Source organism: Salmo salar, chromosome 07 (genome assembly GCF_965601325.2).
Source record: "Salmo salar chromosome 07, fSalSal1, whole genome shotgun sequence".
Classification (NCBI taxonomy): Eukaryota; Metazoa; Chordata; class Actinopteri; order Salmoniformes; family Salmonidae; genus Salmo; species Salmo salar.
In genome coordinates, this window is record NC_138297.1 from 59,155,001 (window position 1) to 59,177,791 (window position 22,791).

Genomic DNA, 22,791 nt, shown 5'->3' on the forward strand with positions numbered 1-22,791 from the left:
AGAAGTAAGCATTCGTGTCTGCATAAATATGTTCACACAGACAGTTGTATGATTTCCATGTTTACCATATCACATTATGTACCCATTTGTGAATATGCGTGTCCTGCGAGTGTGTGTGTGTGTGTGTGTGTGTGTGTTCCCGGCCCCCCTCACCTGCAGCAGGGGCCTCTGCACCGCCAGGACCTTCATAGTATCAGCACTAGCCAGGACTTTCAGTGGATCTGCTGTCTTGCTGACGGCCTGGATCTCCTTGTTGATCTCTGTTCTGACCTGGTGCAGGAACAGGTCGTTGATGTAGTAGGTCAGGAAGGTCCGGAGCTGGCACTGCTTGGCCTGGCCCGGTGGACCCATGTTCTGCTCCGTCTCATTGATGAACCTTGGGGGGGACAATGTTAAGGGAAAGTTAGAGAGAGTGGAGAGGAACGTTGCGGCAACATTAGCCTGGATAAACTTATGGGGTGAAACAGAGACTGGACAGGAATGTTAGTGCAACATCAGAGAAACTGTACAAGAAGGCTACAGCAATGTTAGCCTGGATATAGATATATATATTTATCCAGAGCGTGCATACATTGTTCTTGGGGGTGGCCCCAGTGGGAAACGAAGCAACGATCCTTGGCGCTGCAAGCACCAGCCTCTACCAACTGAGCCACACAGGGCCACTTAGGGAAATGGGGGATACCTAGTCAGTTGTAAAGGGAAAGGGGGGATACCTAGTCAGTTGTAAAGGGAAAGGGGGATACCTAGTCAGTTGTAAAGGGAAAGGGGGGATACCTAGTCAGTTGTAAAGGGAAAGGGGGATACCTAGTCAGTTGTAAAGGGAAAGGGGGGATACCTAGTCAGTTGTAAAGGGAAAGGGGGGATACCTAGTCAGTTGTAAAGGGAAAGGGGGATACCTAGTCAGTTGTAAAGGGAAAGGGGGATACCTAGTCAGTTGTAAAGGGAAAGGGGGATACCTAGTCAGTTGTAAAGGGAAAGGGGGGATACCTAGTCAGTTGTAAAGGGAAAGGGGGGATACCTAGTCAGTTGTAAAGGGAAAGGGGGATACCTAGTCAGTTGTAAAGGGAAAGGGGGATACCTAGTCAGTTGTAAAGGGAAAGGGGGGATACCTAGTCAGTTGTAAAGGGAAAGGGGGATACCTAGTCAGTTGTAAAGGGAAAGGGGGATACCTAGTCAGTTGTAAAGGGAAAGGGGGGAGACCTAGTCAGTTGTAAAGGGAAAGGGGGATACCTAGTCAGTTGTAAAGGGAAAGGGGGATACCTAGTCAGTTGTAAAGGGAAAGGGGGATACCTAGTCAGTTGTAAAGGGAAAGGGGGGATACCTAGTCAGTTGTAAAGGGAAAGGGGGGATACCTAGTCAGTTGTAAAGGGAAAGGGGGGATACCTAGTCAGTTGTAAAGGGAAAGGGGGGATACCTAGTCAGTTGTAAAGGGAAAGGGGGGATACCTAGTCAGTTGTAAAGGGAAAGGGGGGATACCTAGTCAGTTGTAAAGGGAAAGGGGGGATACCTAGTCAGTTGTAAAGGGAAAGGGGGATACCTAGTCAGTTGTAAAGGGAAAGGGGGGATACCTAGTCAGTTGTAAAGGGAAAGGGGGATACCTAGTCAGTTGTAAAGGGAAAGGGGGGATACCTAGTCAGTTGTAAAGGGAAAGGGGGATACCTAGTCAGTTGTAAAGGGAAAGGGGGGATACCTAGTCAGTTGTAAAGGGAAAGGGGGGATACCTAGTCAGTTGTAAAGGGAAAGGGGGATACCTAGTCAGTTGTAAAGGGAAAGGGGGGATACCTAGTCAGTTGTAAAGGGAAAGGGGGGATACCTAGTCAGTTGTAAAGGGAAAGGGGGATACCTAGTCAGTTGTAAAGGGAAAGGGGGGATACCTAGTCAGTTGTAAAGGGAAAGGGGGGATACCTAGTCAGTTGTAAAGGGAAAGGGGGGTACCTAGTCAGTTGTAAAGGGAAAGGGGGGAGACCTAGTCAGTTGTAAAGGGAAAGGGGGGATACCTAGTCAGTTGTAAAGGGAAAGGGGGGATACCTAGTCAGTTGTACGACTGAATGCCTTCAACTGAAATGTGTCTTCCACATTTAACCCCTCTAGGAACGTTAGAAGTAGTTCCTCTAGCTGCAGAACACAGATGCTGTAATACCCATGATAAAGAGGCGATAATGTATTCCCATTAAATAAACAGAGGGGCATTGCGTTACCGAAATGAGTGGTAGTATTGCGAACTAATTTGGAGAGAATAATTACCGTGCAGACTGTATTCATACTTTTAGAAAAGTTAAGAGTTAAAGGGCGATAACGTGCCAGGATGTTTCCATGACCAGTCCAGCACAACTTGGACAAACTGCTCGGGATAAGTCCTTGAAAACACTGGCGTCCTCCGATCTACATGGGTGAGTGTTTAACTAGCTGTTGAGTTGGTCAGATAGGGTCACACAGCAATGGAAGGGCTGGGGAGCACCATACACACCTCATTTGTCAAGGAATCACTGATAATCACTAGGCCTGTCACACACACACACACCACAGCACACCTCCACGCAAGAGCGAGTGTGTCCGCTACAGCTTAACACACACAAATAAATCACATCCTTCACATCAGGGTGAAGGGGGACACATCTATTCAGAGTTGGAACTATGGAGGGAGAGGAGAAGGAAGGAAGGAAGGAAGGAAGGAAGGAAGGAAGGAAGGAAGGAAGGAAGGAAGGAAGGAAGGAAGGAAGGAAGGAAGGAAGGAAGGAAGGAAGGAAGGAAGGGAGAAAGTGAGGTAGGGAAGAAAGCAGGAAAGATGGAGAGGCTGAACAGAAGAAGGGAAGGAATGAAGAAAGGAAGGAAATGAATGAATGAACAAGAAGGAAGGGAGATGGAAGGAAGAATGGAAGGAAGGACGGAGCCAGGGAAGACTCCTATGATGTCTGGACTCTAGATGTCTATATTGGGGGACAGCATGGCTAGAGAGAGGGCTCTGTAGAAGGCTCTAGGTGACTATATTGGGGGACAGCATGGCTAGAGAGAGGGCTCTAGGTGTCTATATTGGGGGACAGCAGGGCTAGAGAGAGGGCTCTGTAGAAGACTCTAGGTGTCTATATTGGGGGACAGCATGGCTAGAGAGAGGGCTCTAGGTGTCTATATTGGGGGACAGCATGGCTAGAGAGAGGGTTCTAGGTGTCTATATTGGGGGACAGCATGGCTAGAGAGAGGGCTCTGTAGAAGACTCTAGGTGTCTATATTGGGGGACAGCAGGGCTAGAGAGGGCTCTGTAGAAGGCTCTAGGTGTCTATATTGGGGGACAGCAGGGCTAGAGAGAGGGCTCTGTAGAAGGCTCTAGGTGTCTATATTGGGGGACAGCAGGGCTAGAGAGGGCTCTGTAGAAGGCTCTAGGTGACTATATTAGGGGACAGCAGGGCTAGAGAGAGGGCTCTAGGTGTCTATATTGGGGGACAGCAGGGCTAGAGAGAGGGCTCTGTAGAAGGCTCTAGGTGTCTATATTGGGGGACAGCAGGGCTAGAGAGAGGGCTCTAGGTGTCTATATTGGGGGACAGCAGGGCTAGAGAGAGGGCTCTGTAGAAGGCTCTAGGTGTCTATATTGGGGGACAGCAGGGCTAGAGAGGGCTCTGTAGAAGGCTCTAGGTGACTATATTAGGGGACAGCAGGGCTAGAGAGAGGGCTCTAGGTGTCTATATTGGGGGACAGCAGGGCAAGAGAGAGGGCTCTGTAGAAGGCTCTAGGTGACTATATTGGGGGACAGCAGGGCTAGAGAGAGGGCTCTAGGTGTCTATATTGGGGGACAGCAGGGCTAGAGAGAGGGCTCTGTAGAAGACTCTAGGTGACTATATTGTGGGACAGCAGGGCTAGAGAGAGGGCTCTGTAGAAGGCTCTAGGTGTCTATATTAGGGGACAGCAGGGCAAGAGAGAGGGCTCTGTAGAAGACTCTAGGTGACTATATTAGGGGACAGCAGGGCTAGAGAGAGGGCTCTGTAGAAGGCTCTAGGTGTCTATATTAGGGGACAGCAGGGCTAGAGAGAGGGTTCTAGGTGTCTATATTGGGGGACAGCAGGGCTAGAGAGAGGGCTCTGTAGAAGGCTCTAGGTGACTATATTAGGGGACAGCAGGGCTAGAGAGAGGGCTCTGTAGAAGGCTCTAGGTGACTATATTGGGGGACAGCAGGGCTAGAGAGAGGGCTCTGTAGAAGGCTCTAGGTGTCTATATTGGGGGACAGCAGGGCTAGAGAGAGGGCGCTGTAGGAGGCTCTAGGTGACTATATTGGGGGACAGCAGGGCTAGAGAGAGGGCTCTGTAGAAGGTTCTAGGTGTCTATATTAGCGGACAGCAGGGCTAGAGAGAGGGCTCTGTAGAAGGCTCTAGGTGTCTATATTGGGGGACAGCAGGGCTAGAGAGAGGACTCTAGGTGTCTATATTAGGGGACAGCAGGGCTAGAGAGAGGGCTCTGTAGAAGGCTCTAGGTGACTATATTGGGGGACAGCAGGGCTAGAGAGAGGGCTCTGTAGAAGGCTCTAGGTGTCTATATTGGGGGACAGCAGGGCAAGAGAGAGGGCTCTGTAGAAGGTTCTAGGCGTCTATATTAGCGGACAGCAGGGCTAGAGAGAGGGCTCTGTAGAAGGCTCTAGGTGTCTATATTGGGGGACAGCAGGGCTAGAGAGAGGGTTCTAGGTGTCTATATTAGGGGACAGCAGGGCTAGAGAGAGGGCTCTGTAGAAGGTTCTAGGTGTCTATATTGGGGGACAGCAGGGCTAGAGAGGGCTCTGTAGAAGGCTCTAGGTGTCTATATTGGGGGACAGCAGGGCTAGAGAGAGGGCTCTGTAGAAGGCTCTAGGTGTCTATATTAGGGGACAGCAGGGCTAGAGAGAGGGTTCTAGGTGTCTATATTGGGGGACAGCAGGGCTAGAGAGAGGGCTCTGTAGAAGGCTCTAGGTGTCTATATTGGGGGACAGCAGGGCTAGAGAGAGGGCTCTGTAGAAGACTCTAGGTGTCTATATTAGGGGACAGCAGGGCTAGAGAGAGGGCTCTGTAGAAGACTCTAGGTGTCTATATTGGGGGACAGCAGGGCTAGAGAGAGGGCTCTAGGTGACTATATTGGGGGACAGCAGGGCTAGAGAGAGGGCTCTGTAGAAGGCTCTAGGTGTCTATATTGGGGGACAGCAGGGCTAGAGAGAGGGCTCTGTAGAAGGTTCTAGGTGTCTATATTGGGGGACAGCAGGGCTAGAGAGGGCTCTGTAGAAGGCTCTAGGTGTCTATATTGGGGGACAGCAGGGCTAGAGAGAGGGCTCTGTAGAAGGCTCTAGGTGTCTATATTGGGGGACAGCAGGGCTAGAGAGAGGGCTCTGTAGAAGGCTCTAGGTGTCTATATTGGGGGACAGCAGGGCTAGAGAGAGGGCTCTAGGTGACTATATTGGGGGACAGCAGGGCTAGAGAGAGGGCTCTGTAGAAGGCTCTAGGTGTCTATATTAGGGGACAGCAGGGCTAGAGAGAGGGCTCTGTAGAAGGCTCTAGATGACTATATTGGGGGACAACAGGGCTAGAGAGAGGGCTCTAGGTGTCTATATTGGGGGACAGCAGGGCTAGAGAGAGGGCTCTGTAGAAGACTCTAGGTGTCTATATTGGGGGACAGCAGGGCTAGAGAGAGGGCTCTGTAGAAGGCTCTAGGTGACTATATTGGGGGACAGCAGGGCTAGAGAGAGGGCTCTGTAGAAGACTCTAGGTGTCTATATTGGGGGACAGCAGGGCTAGAGAGAGGGCTCTGTAGAAGGCTCTAGGTGTCTATATTGGGGGACAGCAGGGCTAGAGAGAGGGCTCTGTAGAAGGCTCTAGGTGACTATATTAGGGGACAGCAGGGCTAGAGAGAGGGCTCTGTAGAAGACTAGGTGACTATATTAGGGGACAGCAGGGCTAGAGAGGGCTCTGTAGAAGGCTCTAGGTGTCTATATTAGGGGACAGCAGGGCTAGAGAGAGGGCTCTGTAGAAGACTAGGTGACTATATTAGGGGACAGCAGGGCTAGAGAGGGGGCTCTGTAGAAGACTCTAGGTGTCTATATTAGGGGACAGCAGGGCTAGAGAGAGGGCTCTGTAGAAGGCTCTAGGTGTCTATATTGGGGGACAGCAGGGCTAGAGAGAGGGCTCTAGGTGACTATATTGGGGGACAGCAGGGCTAGAGAGAGGGCTCTGTAGAAGGCTCTAGGTGTCTATATTAGGGGACAGCAGGGCTAGAGAGAGGGCTCTGTAGAAGGCTCTAGGTGTCTATATTGGGGGACAGCAGGGCTAGAGAGAAGGCTCTGTAGAAGGCTCTAGGTGTCTATATTAGGGGACAGCAGGGCTAGAGAGAGGGCTCTGTAGAAGGCTCTAGGTGTCTATATTAGGGGACAGCAGGGCTAGAGAGAGGGCTCTGTAGAAGGCTCTAGGTGTCTATATTGGGGGACAGCAGGGCTAGAGAGAGGGCTCTGTAGAAGGCTCTAGGTGACTATATTAGGGGACAACAGGGCTAGAGAGAGGGCTCTGTAGAAGGTTCTAGGTGTCTATATTGGGGGACAGCAGGGCTAGAGAGAGGGCTCTAGGTGTCTATATTGGGGGACAGCAGGGCAAGAGAGAGGGCTCTGTAGAAGGCTCTAGGTGTCTATATTGGGGGACTGCAGGGCTAGAGAGAGGGCTCTGTAGAAGACTCTAGGTGTCTATATTGGGGGACAGCAGGGCTAGAGAGAGGGCTCTGTAGAAGGCTCTAGGTGTCTATATTGGGGGACAGCAGGGCTAGAGAGAGGGCTCTGTAGAAGGCTCTAGGTGACTATATTGGGGGACAGCAGGGCTAGAGAGAGGGCTCTGTAGAAGGCTCTAGGTGACTATATTAGGGGACAGCAGGGCTAGAGAGAGGGCTCTGTAGAAGGCTCTAGGTGTCTATATTGGGGGACAGCAGGGCTAGAGAGAGGGCTCTGTAGAAGGCTCTAGGTGTCTATATTGGGGGACAGCAGGGCTAGAGAGGGCTCTGTAGAAGACTCTAGGTGTCTATATTGGGGGACAGCAGGGCTAGAGAGAGGGCTCTGTAGAAGGCTCTAGGTGTCTATATTGGGGGACAGCAGGGCTAGAGAGAGGGCTCTAGGTGTCTATATTGGGGGACAGCAGGGCTAGAGAGAGGGCTCTGTAGAAGGCTCTAGGTGTCTATATTGGGGGACAGCAGGGCTAGAGAGAGGGCTCTAGGTGTCTATATTGGGGGACAGCAGGGCTAGAGAGAGGGCTCTGTAGAAGGCTCTAGGTGTCTATATTGGGGGACAGCAGGGCTAGAGAGAGGGCTCTAGGTGTCTATATTGGGGGACAGCAGGGCTAGAGAGAGGGCTCTGTAGAAGGCTCTAGGTGTCTATATTGGGGGACAGCAGGGCTAGAGAGAGGGCTCTGTAGAAGGCTCTAGGTGTCTATATTAGGGGACAGCAGGGCTAGAGAGAGGGCTCTGTAGAAGGCTCTAGGTGTCTATATTAGGGGACAGCAGGGCTAGAGAGAGGGCTCTGTAGAAGGCTCTAGGTGACTATATTAGGGGACAGCAGGGCTAGAGAGAGGGCTCTGTAGAAGGCTCTAGGTGTCTATATTGGGGGACAGCAGGGCTAGAGAGAGGGCTCTGTAGAAGACTCTAGGTGACTATATTAGGGGACAGCAGGGCTAGAGAGAGGGCTCTGTAGAAGGCTCTAGGTGTCTATATTGGGGGACAGCAGGGCTAGAGAGAGGGCTCTAGGTGTCTATATTGGGGGACAGCAGGGCTAGAGAGAGGGCTCTAGGTGTCTATATTGGGGGACAGCAGGGCTAGAGAGAGGGCTCTGTAGAAGACTCTAGGTGTCTATATTGGGGGACAGCAGGGCTAGAGAGAGGGCTCTGTAGAAGACTCTAGGTGTCTATATTAGGGGACAACAGGGCTAGAGAGAGGGCTCTGTAGAAGGTTCTAGGTGTCTATATTGGGGGACAGCAGGGCTAGAGAGAGGGCTCTGTAGAAGGCTCTAGGTGACTATATTGGGGGACAGCAGGGCTAGAGAGAGGGCTCTGTAGAAGGTTCTAGGTGTCTATATTGGGGGACAGCAGGGCTAGAGAGAGGGCTCTGTAGAAGGCTCTAGGTGTCTATATTGGGGGACAGCAGGGCTAGAGAGGGCTCTGTAGAAGGCTCTAGGTGTCTATATTGGGGGACAGCAGGGCTAGAGAGGGCTCTGTAGAAGACTCTAGGTGTCTATATTGGGGGACAGCAGGGCTAGAGAGAGGGCTCTGTAGAAGGCTCTAGGTGTCTATATTGGGGGACAGCAGGGCTAGAGAGAGGGCTCTAGGTGTCTATATTGGGGGACAGCAGGGCTAGAGAGAGGGCTCTAGGTGACTATATTAGGGGACAGCAGGGCTAGAGAGAGGGCTCTGTAGAAGGCTCTAGGTGTCTATATTGGGGGACAGCAGGGCTAGAGAGAGGGCTCTAGGTGTCTATATTGGGGGACAGCAGGGCTAGAGAGAGGGCTCTGTAGAAGGCTCTAGGTGTCTATATTGGGGGACAGCAGGGCTAGAGAGAGGGCTCTAGGTGTCTATATTGGGGGACAGCAGGGCTAGAGAGAGGGCTCTGTAGAAGGCTCTAGGTGTCTATATTGGGGGACAGCAGGGCTAGAGAGAGGGCTCTAGGTGTCTATATTGGGGGACAGCAGGGCTAGAGAGAGGGCTCTGTAGAAGGCTCTAGGTGTCTATATTGGGGGACAGCAGGGCTAGAGAGAGGGCTCTGTAGAAGGCTCTAGGTGTCTATATTAGGGGACAGCAGGGCTAGAGAGAGGGCTCTGTAGAAGGCTCTAGGTGTCTATATTAGGGGACAGCAGGGCTAGAGAGAGGGCTCTAGGTGTCTATATTGGGGGACAGCAGGGCTAGAGAGAGGGCTCTAGGTGTCTATATTGGGGGACAGCAGGGCTAGAGAGAGGGCTCTGTAGAAGGCTCTAGGTGTCTATATTGGGGGACAGCAGGGCTAGAGAGAGGGCTCTAGGTGACTATATTGGGGGACAGCAGGGCTAGAGAGAGGGCTCTGTAGAAGGCTCTAGGTGTCTATATTAGGGGACAGCAGGGCTAGAGAGAGGGCTCTGTAGAAGGCTCTAGGTGTCTATATTGGGGGACAGCAGGGCTAGAGAGAGGGCTCTGTAGAAGGCTCTAGGTGTCTATATTAGGGGACAGCAGGGCTAGAGAGAGGGCTCTGTAGAAGGCTCTAGGTGTCTATATTAGGGGACAGCAGGGCTAGAGAGAGGGCTCTGTAGAAGGCTCTAGGTGTCTATATTGGGGGACAGCAGGGCTAGAGAGAGGGCTCTGTAGAAGGCTCTAGGTGACTATATTAGGGGACAACAGGGCTAGAGAGAGGGCTCTGTAGAAGGTTCTAGGTGTCTATATTGGGGGACAGCAGGGCTAGAGAGAGGGCTCTGTAGAAGGCTCTAGGTGACTATATTGGGGGACAGCAGGGCTAGAGAGAGGGCTCTGTAGAAGGTTCTAGGTGTCTATATTGGGGGACAGCAGGGCTAGAGAGAGGGCTCTGTAGAAGGTTCTAGGTGTCTATATTGGGGGACAGCAGGGCTAGAGAGAGGGCTCTGTAGAAGGCTCTATGTGACTATATTGGGGGACAGCAGGGCTAGAGAGAGGGCTCTGTAGAAGGCTCTAGGTGTCTATATTGGGGGACAGCAGGGCTAGAGAGGGCTCTAGGTGTCTATATTGGGGGACAGCAAGGCTAGAGAGAGGGCTCTGTAGAAGGCTCTAGGTGTCTATATTAGGGGACAGCAGGGCTAGAGAGAGGGCTCTGTAGAAGGCTCTAGGTGTCTATATTGGGGGACAGCAGGGCTAGAGAGAGGGCTCTAGGTGTCTATATTGGGGGACAGCAGGGCTAGAGAGAGGGCTCTGTAGAAGACTCTAGGTGTCTATATTAGGGGACAGCAGGGCTAGAGAGAGGGCTCTGTAGAAGGCTCTAGGTGACTATATTAGGGGACAGCAGGGCTAGAGAGAGGGCTCTGTAGAAGGCTCTAGGTGTCTATATTGGGGGACAGCAGGGCTAGAGAGAGGGCTCTAGGTGTCTATATTGGGGGACAGCAGGGCTAGAGAGAGGGCTCTGTAGAAGGCTCTAGGTGTCTATATTGGGGGACAGCAGGGCTAGAGAGAGGGCTCTGTAGAAGGCTCTAGGTGTCTATATTAGGGGACAGCAGGGCTAGAGAGAGGGCTCTGTAGAAGGCTCTAGGTGTCTATATTGGGGGACAGCAGGGCTAGAGAGAGGGCTCTGTAGAAGGCTCTAGGTGACTATATTGGGGGACAGCAGGGCTAGAGAGAGGGCTCTGTAGAAGGTTCTAGGTGTCTATATTAGGGGACAGCAGGGCTAGAGAGAGGGCTCTGTAGAAGGCTCTAGGTGACTATATTAGGGGACAGCAGGGCTAGAGAGAGGGCTCTGTAGAAGGCTCTAGGTGTCTATATTGGGGGACAGCAGGGCTAGAGGAGGGCTCTAGGTGTCTATATTGGGGGACAGCAGGGCTAGAGAGAGGGCTCTGTAGAAGACTCTAGGTGTCTATATTAGGGGACAACAGGGCTAGAGAGAGGGCTCTGTAGAAGGTTCTAGGTGTCTATATTGGGGGACAGCAGGGCTAGAGAGAGGGCTCTGTAGAAGGCTCTAGGTGACTATATTGGGGGACAGCAGGGCTAGAGAGAGGGCTCTGTAGAAGGTTCTAGGTGTCTATATTGGGGGACAGCAGGGCTAGAGAGAGGGCTCTGTAGAAGGCTCTAGGTGTCTATATTGGGGGACAGCAGGGCTAGAGAGGGCTCTGTAGAAGGCTCTAGGTGTCTATATTGGGGGACAGCAGGGCTAGAGAGAGGGCTCTAGGTGTCTATATTGGGGGACAGCAGGGCTAGAGAGAGGGCTCTAGGTGTCTATATTAGGGGACAGCAGGGCTAGAGAGAGGGCTCTGTAGAAGGCTCTAGGTGACTATATTGGGGGACAGCAGGGCTAGAGAGAGGGCTCTAGGTGTCTATATTGGGGGACAGCAGGGCTAGAGAGAGGGCTCTGTAGAAGGCTCTAGGTGTCTATATTGGGGGACAGCAGGGCTAGAGAGAGGGCTCTAGGTGTCTATATTAGGGGACAGCAGGGCTAGAGAGAGGGCTCTGTAGAAGGCTCTAGGTGACTATATTGGGGGACAGCAGGGCTAGAGAGAGGGCTCTAGGTGTCTATATTAGGGGACAGCAGGGCTAGAGAGAGGGCTCTAGGTGTCTATATTAGGGGACAGCAGGGCTAGAGAGAGGGCTCTGTAGAAGGCTCTAGGTGTCTATATTGGGGGACAGCAGGGCTAGAGAGAGGGCTCTAGGTGTCTATATTAGGGGACAGCAGGGCTAGAGAGAGGGCTCTGTAGAAGGCTCTAGGTGACTATATTGGGGGACAGCAGGGCTAGAGAGAGGGCTCTAGGTGTCTATATTGGGGGACAGCAGGGCTAGAGAGAGGGCTCTGTAGAAGGCTCTAGGTGTCTATATTGGGGGACAGCAGGGCTAGAGAGAGGGCTCTAGGTGTCTATATTGGGGGACAGCAGGGCTAGAGAGAGGGCTCTGTAGAAGGCTCTAGGTGTCTATATTGGGGGACAGCAGGGCTAGAGAGAGGGCTCTAGGTGTCTATATTGGGGGACAGCAGGGCTAGAGAGAGGGCTCTGTAGAAGGCTCTAGGTGTCTATATTGGGGGACAGCAGGGCTAGAGAGAGGGCTCTAGGTGTCTATATTGGGGGACAGCAGGGCTAGAGAGAGGGCTCTGTAGAAGGCTCTAGGTGTCTATATTGGGGGACAGCAGGGCTAGAGAGAGGGCTCTGTAGAAGACTCTAGGTGTCTATATTAGGGGACAGCAGGGCTAGAGAGAGGGCTCTGTAGAAGGCTCTAGGTGACTATATTAGGGGACAGCAGGGCTAGAGAGAGGGCTCTGTAGAAGGCTCTAGGTGTCTATATTGGGGGACAGCAGGGCTAGAGAGAGGGCTCTGTAGGAGGCTCTAGGTGTCTATATTGGGGGACAGCAGGGCTAGAGAGGGCTCTGTAGAAGGCTCTAGGTGTCTATATTAGGGGACAGCAGGGCTAGAGAGAGGGCTCTGTAGAAGACTCTAGGTGTCTATATTAGGGGACAGCAGGGCTAGAGAGAGGGCTCTAGGTGTCTATATTGGGGGACAGCATGGCTAGAGAGAGGGCTCTGTAGAAGACTCTAGGTGACTATATTAGGGGACAGTAGGGCTAGAGAGAGGGCTCTGTAGAAGGCTCTAGGTGTCTATATTGGGGGACAGCAGGGCTAGAGAGAGGGCTCTAGGTGTCTATATTGGGGGACAGCAGGGCTAGAGAGAGGGCTCTGTAGAAGGCTCTAGGTGTCTATATTGGGGGACAGCAGGGCTAGAGAGAGGGCTCTGTAGAAGACTCTAGGTGTCTATATTAGGGGACAGCAGGGCTAGAGAGAGGGCTCTGTAGAAGGCTCTAGGTGACTATATTAGGGGACAGCAGGGCTAGAGAGAGGGCTCTGTAGAAGGCTCTAGGTGACTATATTAGGGGACAGCAGGGCTAGAGAGAGGGCTCTGTAGAAGACTCTAGGTGACTATAGGGAAAGGGGGGGAATGGGATACTTCAGTTGCACAACTGAAATGTGTCTTCTGCATTTAACCCAACCCCTCTGAATCGGGGGGGTGGGGGGTGAGAGAGCGAGAGAGAGCGAGAGACTAATTTAAGTTGAGTCTACAATGACTACCAGGCATCCAGCCCATCTTAAAATACACAGAACATCACTAAGTACCCCTCAATAACTCAAAATATAATTAGTGCTGACAACATTTAATAAATGCCATTTTTGGTTGTTGTTGTTATTGATCGAGAACCCAAGTTGCAGCGTAAACGTTCCATGCAGACCAAGAAGATACATCATGTCCTGTTACTACTGTCATTGTCTCAATATGCACAGCAAGTTGATGGATCTGGATTGGTGTGTGTGAGCACAGATGGATTTTAGTTGGTTAGAGCGATAACGTTTGAATAATGTTGGGGAGAGGACGGATGGATGCAGTTGAAGCCGCTCTCTGTCCAAATAACCATCTGGAGCTGAGCCTCAGGACTTGGCCCTGTGTCACCATGCAGTCAATGGAGGCAACTCAACTGCTTGTCCAGACGCTCTGCTAACGTTCAGGTGCTAACGTTCAGGTGCTAACGTTCAGGTGCTAACGTTCAGGTGCTAACGTTCAGGTGCTAACCCGGACATTGACCTAACAACCAGGTAACATATTTATCAAATTGGCTGATAATGTTCAAAGGAATGTTGATGATGGCATTAGGTCCATTCAATTAATACTACAGTCTAGTGCCAACTTTGTGACATTCTACCTACTTTACACACACACACACACACACACACACACACGCCCACGCACACACTCTGTAGCCAAGCAGGCTGTTGCCAGGCAACAAACATATTTACATAAGTCTAATGACCCAGTGAACCAGATGGAGACAGACAGAAGGGTGTGTTCATAACAATTCATCTGGTCTACCTTGATAGCTAGCAAATAGAGCCAAGTTGGCTAAACTTCAAATAGTAAGATTAGCTGGCTACTCAGTATCACATGGACTGGTTGAGAGATTGTTGATGAGAGCTGTGCTAATTTTCTACAATGCCTGCTACAATAAGTTAGTAATTATTAGTGAATGTGGATTATGCATGGTTCTGGTTAAATTTGTAACAAAAAGTGCATTTTCATAGACTTGAAAGCCAAATCAGTGACTGTTGCAACAACAACAAAAAAAGCAGGTGAAACTATTTTGTTAAAATAATAAAATCATTCCTGGGTATTATGGTTGTGGAAGGCTTATATTTAGCCTGGGTATCATTGCACAAACCCCAAATCCATTAGATTATTGCTGACTGTTTGAAAACCTTTAATTGTACAACAAAAGTTTTAGTTTTTTTTTTGTAATTATTTAAAAAAAAATCACAATATATGTTGTGAATTGCCCATGAATTAGGAAAAAATATCATAGTAGCAGTACGGTAGAAGAGCTACAGTAACTCTCAGAAGTTGGAAACCACCTCCACAGTAGCAGTACGGTACAAGAGCTACAGTAACTCTCAGAAGTTGGAAACCACCTCCACAGTAGCAGTACGGTACAAGAGCTACAGTAACTCTCAGAAGTTGGAAGCCACCTCCACCTCCACAGTAGCAGTACGGTACAAGAGCTACAGTAACTCTCAGAAGTTGGAAACCACCTCCACAGTAGCAGTACGGTACAAGAGCTACAGTAACTCTCAGAAGTTGGAAGCCTCCTCCACAGTAGCAGTACGGTACAAGAGCTACAGTAACTCTCAGAAGTTGGAAGCCTCCTCCACAGTAGCAGTACGGTACAAGAGATACAGTAACTCAGAAGTTGGAAGCCACCTCCACCTCCACAGTAGCAGTACGGTACAAGAGCTACAGTAACTCTCAGAAGTTGGAAGCCTCCTCCACAGTAGCAGTACGGTACAAGAGCTACAGTAACTCTCAGAAGTTGGAAGCCACCTCCACAGTAGCAGTACGGTACAAGAGCTACAGTAACTCTCAGCTATTAATTTGACAACACATAATGGTGAAGCTCAGTTCTTCTGACAATGCCAAGTTGCCCACATCATCATAATAATACTATTGTAAGCCAGTGTCTTGGCTACTTCTGGAGCTGTGACTGGCCCAGGTCATTTAAATCTCTATTCTGTCTACAACTAAATCACTACTAAAATTAACTCCTTTAAGCCTTTAAACTTTCCTATTCAACGGATAAGAATTCAATAATGAGGTCTGTTTGAGATAACATGTTTACTAATGGTGGGATCCCATATGACATTTGTTGAAAAAGGTTACTTGGGTAATGGCAGTAAGTAAGTCCTAAATGCCACCCTATTCCTTATAGACCCTGGTCAACAGTAGTGCACTGTAAAGGGAATCGGGTGTCATTTGGGACACAAACAGAGAGAGCAGAACACCCGGGGAAGATGATGTCACAGGGCGCAGCATGAGTCTCATCACCACGGCAACACTGTGGTGATGGTGGTGGGACGCCGGTGCTCTGGTCTGTGAAATACAAATTAATAACCGTGCAAATCTGATGAGCAGTCCTCATCCTCCGCACACACACATTCAGACTCATGCCCCTAACACACACACACACACACACACACACATTCAGACTTATCCCCCTAACACACACAGCGCACTGTCCTGAGGTCATCTCGGCCCTGTCCAGACTCCACAGACATCCCCCCACATCCCCCTTCACACACACCGAGGCAGCCAGCAGGAATTGCTCACTCTTAATAAGGAGATTAGGTCCCATAATTCGAGAGCTGTTCCATGGTCTTGCTGGTCCAGCAGCAGAAATAGAATGACTAGTGGGATGGACAGTCAGTCAGTGGTTTAATGGCTCATCAACAGGAAATCTTCATTAGTCCGCGTGCTAATGAGACTGACACCCAGGCCACGCACGCACCCACCCAGGCCACGCACGCACCCACCCACCCACGCACCCACCCAGGCCACGCACGCACCCACCCACCCACGCACCCACCCAGGCCACGCACGCACCCACCCACCCACCCACCCACGCACCCACCCAGGCCACGCACGCACCCACCCACCCACGCACCCACCCAGGCCACGCACGCACCCACCCACCCACCCACCCACCCACCCACACCCACACACCCACACACACAGATCTGGCTCCATCACTGATCACTCCACACACCCACTAGTGAAGAGAGACTCAGAGAGCAGCAGCACTTCCTCACCCTAGGACAGGGCTCTTCTGGATCCAACGGCTCTTCCAGTCGCACTAAAACCCCAGTTTATTAGCAGAGACTGCATTTGATTGTGCTAGACAGCATCTAATTGACTATCTTCAGGAAACAGATGTCGGAGCCCGAGGCTAGCGCTGGATAATTGTCTGCGAAGTACCCTCCCTGTGTATATTGATATAAAAATAACATTCAGAACTCTCTAAATCTAATAACTCCCATCTTGTTATTCTACTGTATTGAAACTATTATGATAATGCTTGTTTTCAGAGGTAGAAGGACGATGATCTAAGGTCTGTTTTGTGTGTCCTCCCAAATGATTAAGGTTAGGACTTGGAAAGACTCAGCTGATCCTCGATCTGTGCCTAAGGGAAACTTCTATTTGGAGTGGGATGCTGAAGAGAGAGTGTGCCAAGACAGATTATAAACTATTTAAAATCTCCCAGAATTCTCCCTGGGCTCCGGCCTATCAGCCGTGGCCAATTCCCATTACTCTGGCCACCAAAGAGGCCATACCTTGCTGAGACCTGACACACACTGTTGGAAATGAGTGTGTGTGTGCCTAAGTCTGTGCACAAGTGTGTGTGTGTGTGTGGTGTGTGTGTCAATACTTCCAATCAAATACAATTTATTTATATAGCCCTTCGTACAACCACCCAATAAAACACATAACTCCAGGCTTGACAGTGCTTAGCCAACTGATGACATCATGTGACATCAGCACAGTAGTACACATTCACCTCAATGATCCCAATGTAATAAGAAGAGTTTGACTGGGACATTTTATGGGATTCACCACGCATCAGACATTACTTTTATTCAAAGGAATAAATCAATGAATGCTAAAACTGCAGGTTTTTTAAATTGTTCTTCAACTGCATCCCAGTGGAGTAAAATAAAATGATATGAATTAGTCACTAGGGCATATTAAAACACACAGACCACTGAAACATCATCCAGGACTACGGCCGGACGTACGGCCGGACGTACTGTCGCACTTTAGACTTGCCTGGCATTTACTAGGTATCAACAGGTACTTTCTGCTAACTAACTGGTCCATACAGTAGTAATACCCACCACATAGTAATTTACTCCTATGATTATAAATGCCTTCCTACTGGACAAGGAATCTAGTCCTCCAGTCAACTTTCTCTCTAGTAACCAAACTTAGGGACGAGTAGGGTTGAAAAATGATGGTGACTTCAACAAAATTCAACGGTTTTCCAGAAGTCCTTGTTGGAGGAAACCGGATTTCCTGCTTATTCCCCCCAATATTGCTGTACAATATGCCCAAGGCACCAGTAGAGCCTCATATCGCCACTAGATGGCAATATGACAGCTTCCTCCACAAATCCCACACAACACCAGTGTCTGACTCGAATCTCCTGATAGAAATGGCATTGAGAGAGCATTAAGATTCTACTCAGTAGGTTACCGTCTAAAGCCTGCTCGCTGTGTGTTGTGTTTATCATTTTCTCCCGCTCAGACAAAGAGAGGCAGAGTGAAATGCATATGGTCGTCCCACACACACGCCCACCTCTCTCCCAGACTCCCCACTGTCTGCGGCCCTCTCTCACCCCTACACAATTATTACACCAGTTAACAGCAATCACGTGTGTGTGTCTGTGACGCCATATTGGCAGGTTGGAACACAGCTTTTCTACTAAAAATAACAGGGAGAAGGAGGAGGAAGGAAGAGCTACAGTAGCCAACTAACCCTGTCTCTATGGGAGTTCTACTGTCCTCATTCTAACCCTGCCTTTCTCCTAAGAGGGCTATGGGAGTTCTACTGTCCTCATTCTAACCCTGTCTTTCTCCTAAGAGGGCTATGGGAGTTCTACTGTCCTCATTCTAACCCTGTCTTTCTCCTAAGAGGGCTATGGGAGTTCTACTGTCCTCATTCTAACCCTGTCTTTCTCCTAAGAGGGCTATGGGAGTTCTACTGTCCTCATTCTAACCCTGTCTTTCTCCTAAGAGAGCTATGGGAGTTCTACTGTCCTCATTCTAACCCTGTCTTTCTCCTAAGAGGGCTATGGGAGTTCTACTGTCCTCATTCTAACCCTGTCTTTCTCCTAAGAGGGCTATGGGAGTTCTACTGTCCTCATTCTAACCCTGTCTTTCTCCTAAGAGGGCTATGGGAGTTCTACTGTCCTCATTCTAACCCTGTCTTTCTCCTAAGAGGGCTATGGGAGTTCTACTGTCCTCATTCTAACCCCGTCTTTCTCCTAAGAGGGCTATGGGAGTTCTACTGTCCTCATTCTAACCCTGTCTTTCTCCTAAGAGGGCTATGGGAGTTCTACTGTCCTCATTCTAACCCCGTCTTTCTCCTAAGAGGGCTATGGGAGTTCTACTGTCCTCATTCTAATCCTGTCTTTCTCCTAAGAGGGCTATGGGAGTTCTACTGTCCTCATTCTAACCCTGTCTTTCTCCTAAGAGGGCTATGGGAGTTCTACTGTCCTCATTCTAACCCTGTCTTTCTCCTAAGAGGGCTATGGGAGTTCTACTGTCCTCATTCTAACCCTGTCTTTCTCCTAAGAGAGCTATGGGAGTTCTACTGTCCTCATTCTAACCCTGTCTTTCTCCTAAGAGGGCTATGGGAGTTCTACTGTCCTCATTCTAACCCTGTCTTTCTCCTAAGAGAGCTATGGGAGTTCTACTGTCCTCATTCTAACCCCGTCTTTCTCCTAAGAGGGCTATGGGAGTTCTACTGTCCTCATTCTAACCCCGTCTTTCTCCTAAGAGGGCTATGGGAGTTCTACTGTCCTCATTCTAACCCTGTCTTTCTCCTAAGAGGGCTATGGGAGTTCTACTGTCCTCATTCTAACCCTGTCTTTCTCCTAAGAGGGCTATGGGAGTTCTACTGTCCTCATTCTAACCCTGTCTTTCTCCTAAGAGGGCTATGGGAGTTCTACTGTCCTCATTCTAACCCTGTCTTTCTCCTAAGAGGGCTATGGGAGTTCTACTGTCCTCATTCTAACCCTGTCTTTCTCCTAAGAGGGCTATGGGAGTTCTACTGTCCTCATTCTAACCCAGAGGGAATGGTCTTCCTATATGCACCTCAGTGAGTTACATGTTGAAGGAACGGTCTCTGTTACTGTCCCCATTGTGTAGGTTATAATGATACTACTGCTGTAATGGTGTTACTTTAAATCTGTACACCACAACAAGCAAAGGAAAAGATGATCTGGATGTTACAGTAAGGTATCGTTTCCAACAGGTGGCATCACTCCTACGTCATGCTGGTCCCTCATCTGACAATACCTTGTTTGTGTGAATCTCAGTGTCTGTACTAGACCTGTCTGAGAGTTTGTAGGAGTGTGTGAGCATGTGTCCATGTCTCTGTGTCTCTCTCTGTGTGTGTGTGTGTGTGTTTGAGCCCGGTCCTGTCTGTGGGTGTGTAGACCAATTAAAATAGGTGAGATTGATCACCTCAGGCTCTCCCCACAGTCTGGGCTTCCTGCAGTCAACAGGAAATGAGATGGCCTCGTTTAGCTGACGTCGCGCCACCATGACAAATCACCCGCACAGAAGCCATGCAGTTCCTGTGGCCTCCTCTCTCTTCTTTCTTCTCCTCTCTCGTCTATTCCACTGCTCAATGTTTCTCCAACCTCTCCTCCCCCATTCCTCATTTCTTTTGTCCCCTTTATGTCTCCAAATTCTCTAAGTTCTCTTCTCACGTTTCTCCTAGTCTTTCTGTCTCCAACCTCTCTTCCTCCAGTGTGGAGAAAATACAATGTATGTGGGTATTCATTTAACTGCAAGCCTTTAAACTGCAGGAGCACCGAAAATAAAATAACTGTGCTAATGTCCATGACAATAAGGGTAGTTACAGGCTGTAGTGGATATGACCCATGATAATGTCCATGACAATAAGGGTAGTTACAGGCTGTAGTGGATATGACCCATGATAATGTCCATGACAATAAGGGTAGTTACAGGCTGTAGTGGATATGACCCATGATAATGTCCATGACAATAAGGGTAGTTACAGGCTGTAGTGGATATGACCCATGATAATGTCCATGACAATAAGGGTAGTTACAGGCTATAGTGGATATGACCCATGATAATGTCCATGACAATAAGGGTAGTTACAGGCTGTAGTGGATATGACCCATGATAATGTCCATGACAATAAGGGTAGTTACAGGCTATAGTGGATATGACCCATGATAATGTCCATGACAATAAGGGTAGTTACAGGCTGTAGTGGATATGACCCATGATAATGTCCATGACAATAAGGGTAGTTACAGGCTATAGTGGATATGACCCATGATAATGTCCATGACAATAAGGGTAGTTACAGGCTATAGTGGATATGACCCATGATAATGTCCATGACAATAAGGGTAGTTACAGGCTATAGTGGATATGACCCATGATAATGTCCATGACAATAAGGGTAGTTACAGGCTGTAGTGGATATGACCCATGATAATGTCCATGACAATAAGGGTAGTTACAGGCTATAGTGGATATGACCCATGATAATGTCCATGACAATAAGGGTAGTTACAGGCTATAGTGGATATGACCCATGATAATGTCCATGACAATAAGGGTAGTTACAGGCTATAGTGGATATGACCCATGATAATGTCCATGACAATAAGGGTAGTTACAGGCTGTAGTGGATATGACCCATGATAATGTCCATGACAATAAGGGTAGTTACAGGCTGTAGTGGATATGACCCATGATAATGTCCATGACAATAAGGGTAGTTACAGGCTATAGTGGATATGACCCATGATAATGTCCATGACAATAAGGGTAGTTACAGGCTGTAGTGGATATGACCCATGATAATGTCCATGACAATAAGGGTAGTTACAGGCTATAGTGGATATGACCCATGATAATGTCCATGACAATAAGGGTAGTTACAGGCTGTAGTGGATATGACCCATGATAATGTCCATGACAATAAGGGTAGTTACAGGCTATAGTGGATATGACCCATGATAATGTCCATGACAATAAGGGTAGTTACAGGCTATAGTGGATATGACCCATGATGATGTCCATGACAATAAGGGTAGTTACAGGCTATAGTGGATATGACCCATGATAATGTCCATGACAATAAGGGTAGTTACAGGCTATAGTGGATATGACCCATGATAATGTCCATTACAATAAGGGTAGTTACAGGCTATAGTGGATATGACCCATGATAATGTCCATGACAATAAGGGTAGTTACAGGCTGTAGTGGATATGACCCATGATAATGTCCATGACAATAAGGGTAGTTACAGGCTGTAGTGGATATGACCCATGATAATGTCCATGACAATAAGGGTAGTTACAGGCTGTAGTGGATATGACCCATGATAATGTCCATGACAATAAGGGTAGTTACAGGCTGTAGTGGATATGACCCATGATAATGTCCATGACAATAAGGGTAGTTACAGGCTGTAGTGGATATGACCCATGATAATGTCCATGACAATAAGGGTAGTTACAGGCTATAGTGGATATGACCCATGATAATGTCCATGACAATAAGGGTAGTTACAGGCTGTAGTGGATATGACCCATGATAATGTCCATGACAATAAGGGTAGTTACAGGCTATAGTGGATATGACCCATGATAATGTCCATGACAATAAGGGTAGTTACAGGCTATAGTGGATATGACCCATGATAATGTCCATGACAATAAGGGTAGTTACAGGCTATAGTGGATATGACCCATGATAATGTCCATGACAATAAGGGTAGTTACAGGCTATAGTGGATATGACCCATGATAATGTCCATGACAATAAGGGTAGTTACAGGCTATAGTGGATATGACCCATGATAATGTCCATGACAATAAGGGTAGTTACAGGCTGTAGTGGATATGACCCATGATAATGTCCATGACAATAAGGGTAGTTACAGGCTGTAGTGGATATGACCCATGATAATGTCCATGACAATAAGGGTAGTTACAGGCTGTAGTGGATATGACCCATGATAATGTCCATGACAATAAGGGTAGTTACAGGCTGTAGTGGATATGACCCATGCTAATGTCCATGACAATAAGGGTAGTTAATGCTGTAGTGGATATGCAACAACACACTTCCCCTCGAACAATAGAACATATGGGCAGGTGCGCGCACGCACGCACACACAAACTGCACAAGCTAGCTTACACACACACCAATCCCCTGGCCCGCACAATGCATCTCTTTGCCAAGGACCAGTGGTTTTCCTCTGAATAGTGTTGTCTGAGAGGAGGCAGCTCGTAGAAAACCAGGGAGATTGACCCATTAGGCCTTGAGAGTAGAGGGAGGACGGCCTTTATAATGGGAGTGTATGGGGACAAATCGCTGCTTTGTGCATACTGTATAATAACATATAATGGAGGTCTATGGAGGGGAAAGCAGGTGATTGGGCTGTTCTGCACTGTTGGTTGATCAATGGGGGGCTATAGAGAGAGATGTGGGTGATTGACATTGGGACAGTTGGGGCAATTCAAGCTCTTCAGAAAGGACCCAATCATGTCCTTCAGGCTTAAAACGGCTGAACTGAACGGCTGAAGCCATTTCCCCTTTACACTCCTAATAAGAGCTGGCAAATGCCTCACTTACGGTACCGAACCCAACGTCCCCACAATACACATCCCATCCACCTCCTTTGTACAGTAGCTGACGACCCAATCAGTCCCCATAAGTTAGGCAAAGGCAGGTGTGGTCCATGCTGTTGCACTATACAGCATCTCTCTGCTCCTGAATGCTTTATAGTTTCCACATTTTTCCAATTACAAGACTGGGATTTACAGGCTGCAATAAACAGGCTATTTCCTGCAGGTGCTGTTTAAGGAAGCGGAGAAGAGGAAACAGTTTGATAACAACAGAGGGGCTTAAGTAAAATAGCAACACCACAGGTTGTTTATACAAGGGCATGTGCTAACGTACTGGCAACCTTTCACCTCGAAGCTTATCTCACTTACCACAAAGACCATATGAATACATAAAAGACATACATTTTTCTTTTAG

General features: G+C 48.9%; 1 protein-coding gene across 2 annotated transcripts in view; it reads right to left on the bottom strand.

Moving 5' to 3' along the window:
* LOC106609608 (exocyst complex component 4) overlaps positions 1 to 22,791 on the bottom strand; it is a 260,309-nt gene that overhangs the window by 93,076 nt on the left and 144,442 nt on the right. For both annotated transcript variants that reach the window (XM_045722267.2, XM_045722266.2), the window contains exon 11: positions 154 to 376. In XM_045722267.2, the coding sequence (XP_045578223.1) occupies positions 154 to 376 (223 nt within the window). The remainder of the gene's footprint in view (positions 1 to 153; positions 377 to 22,791) is intronic.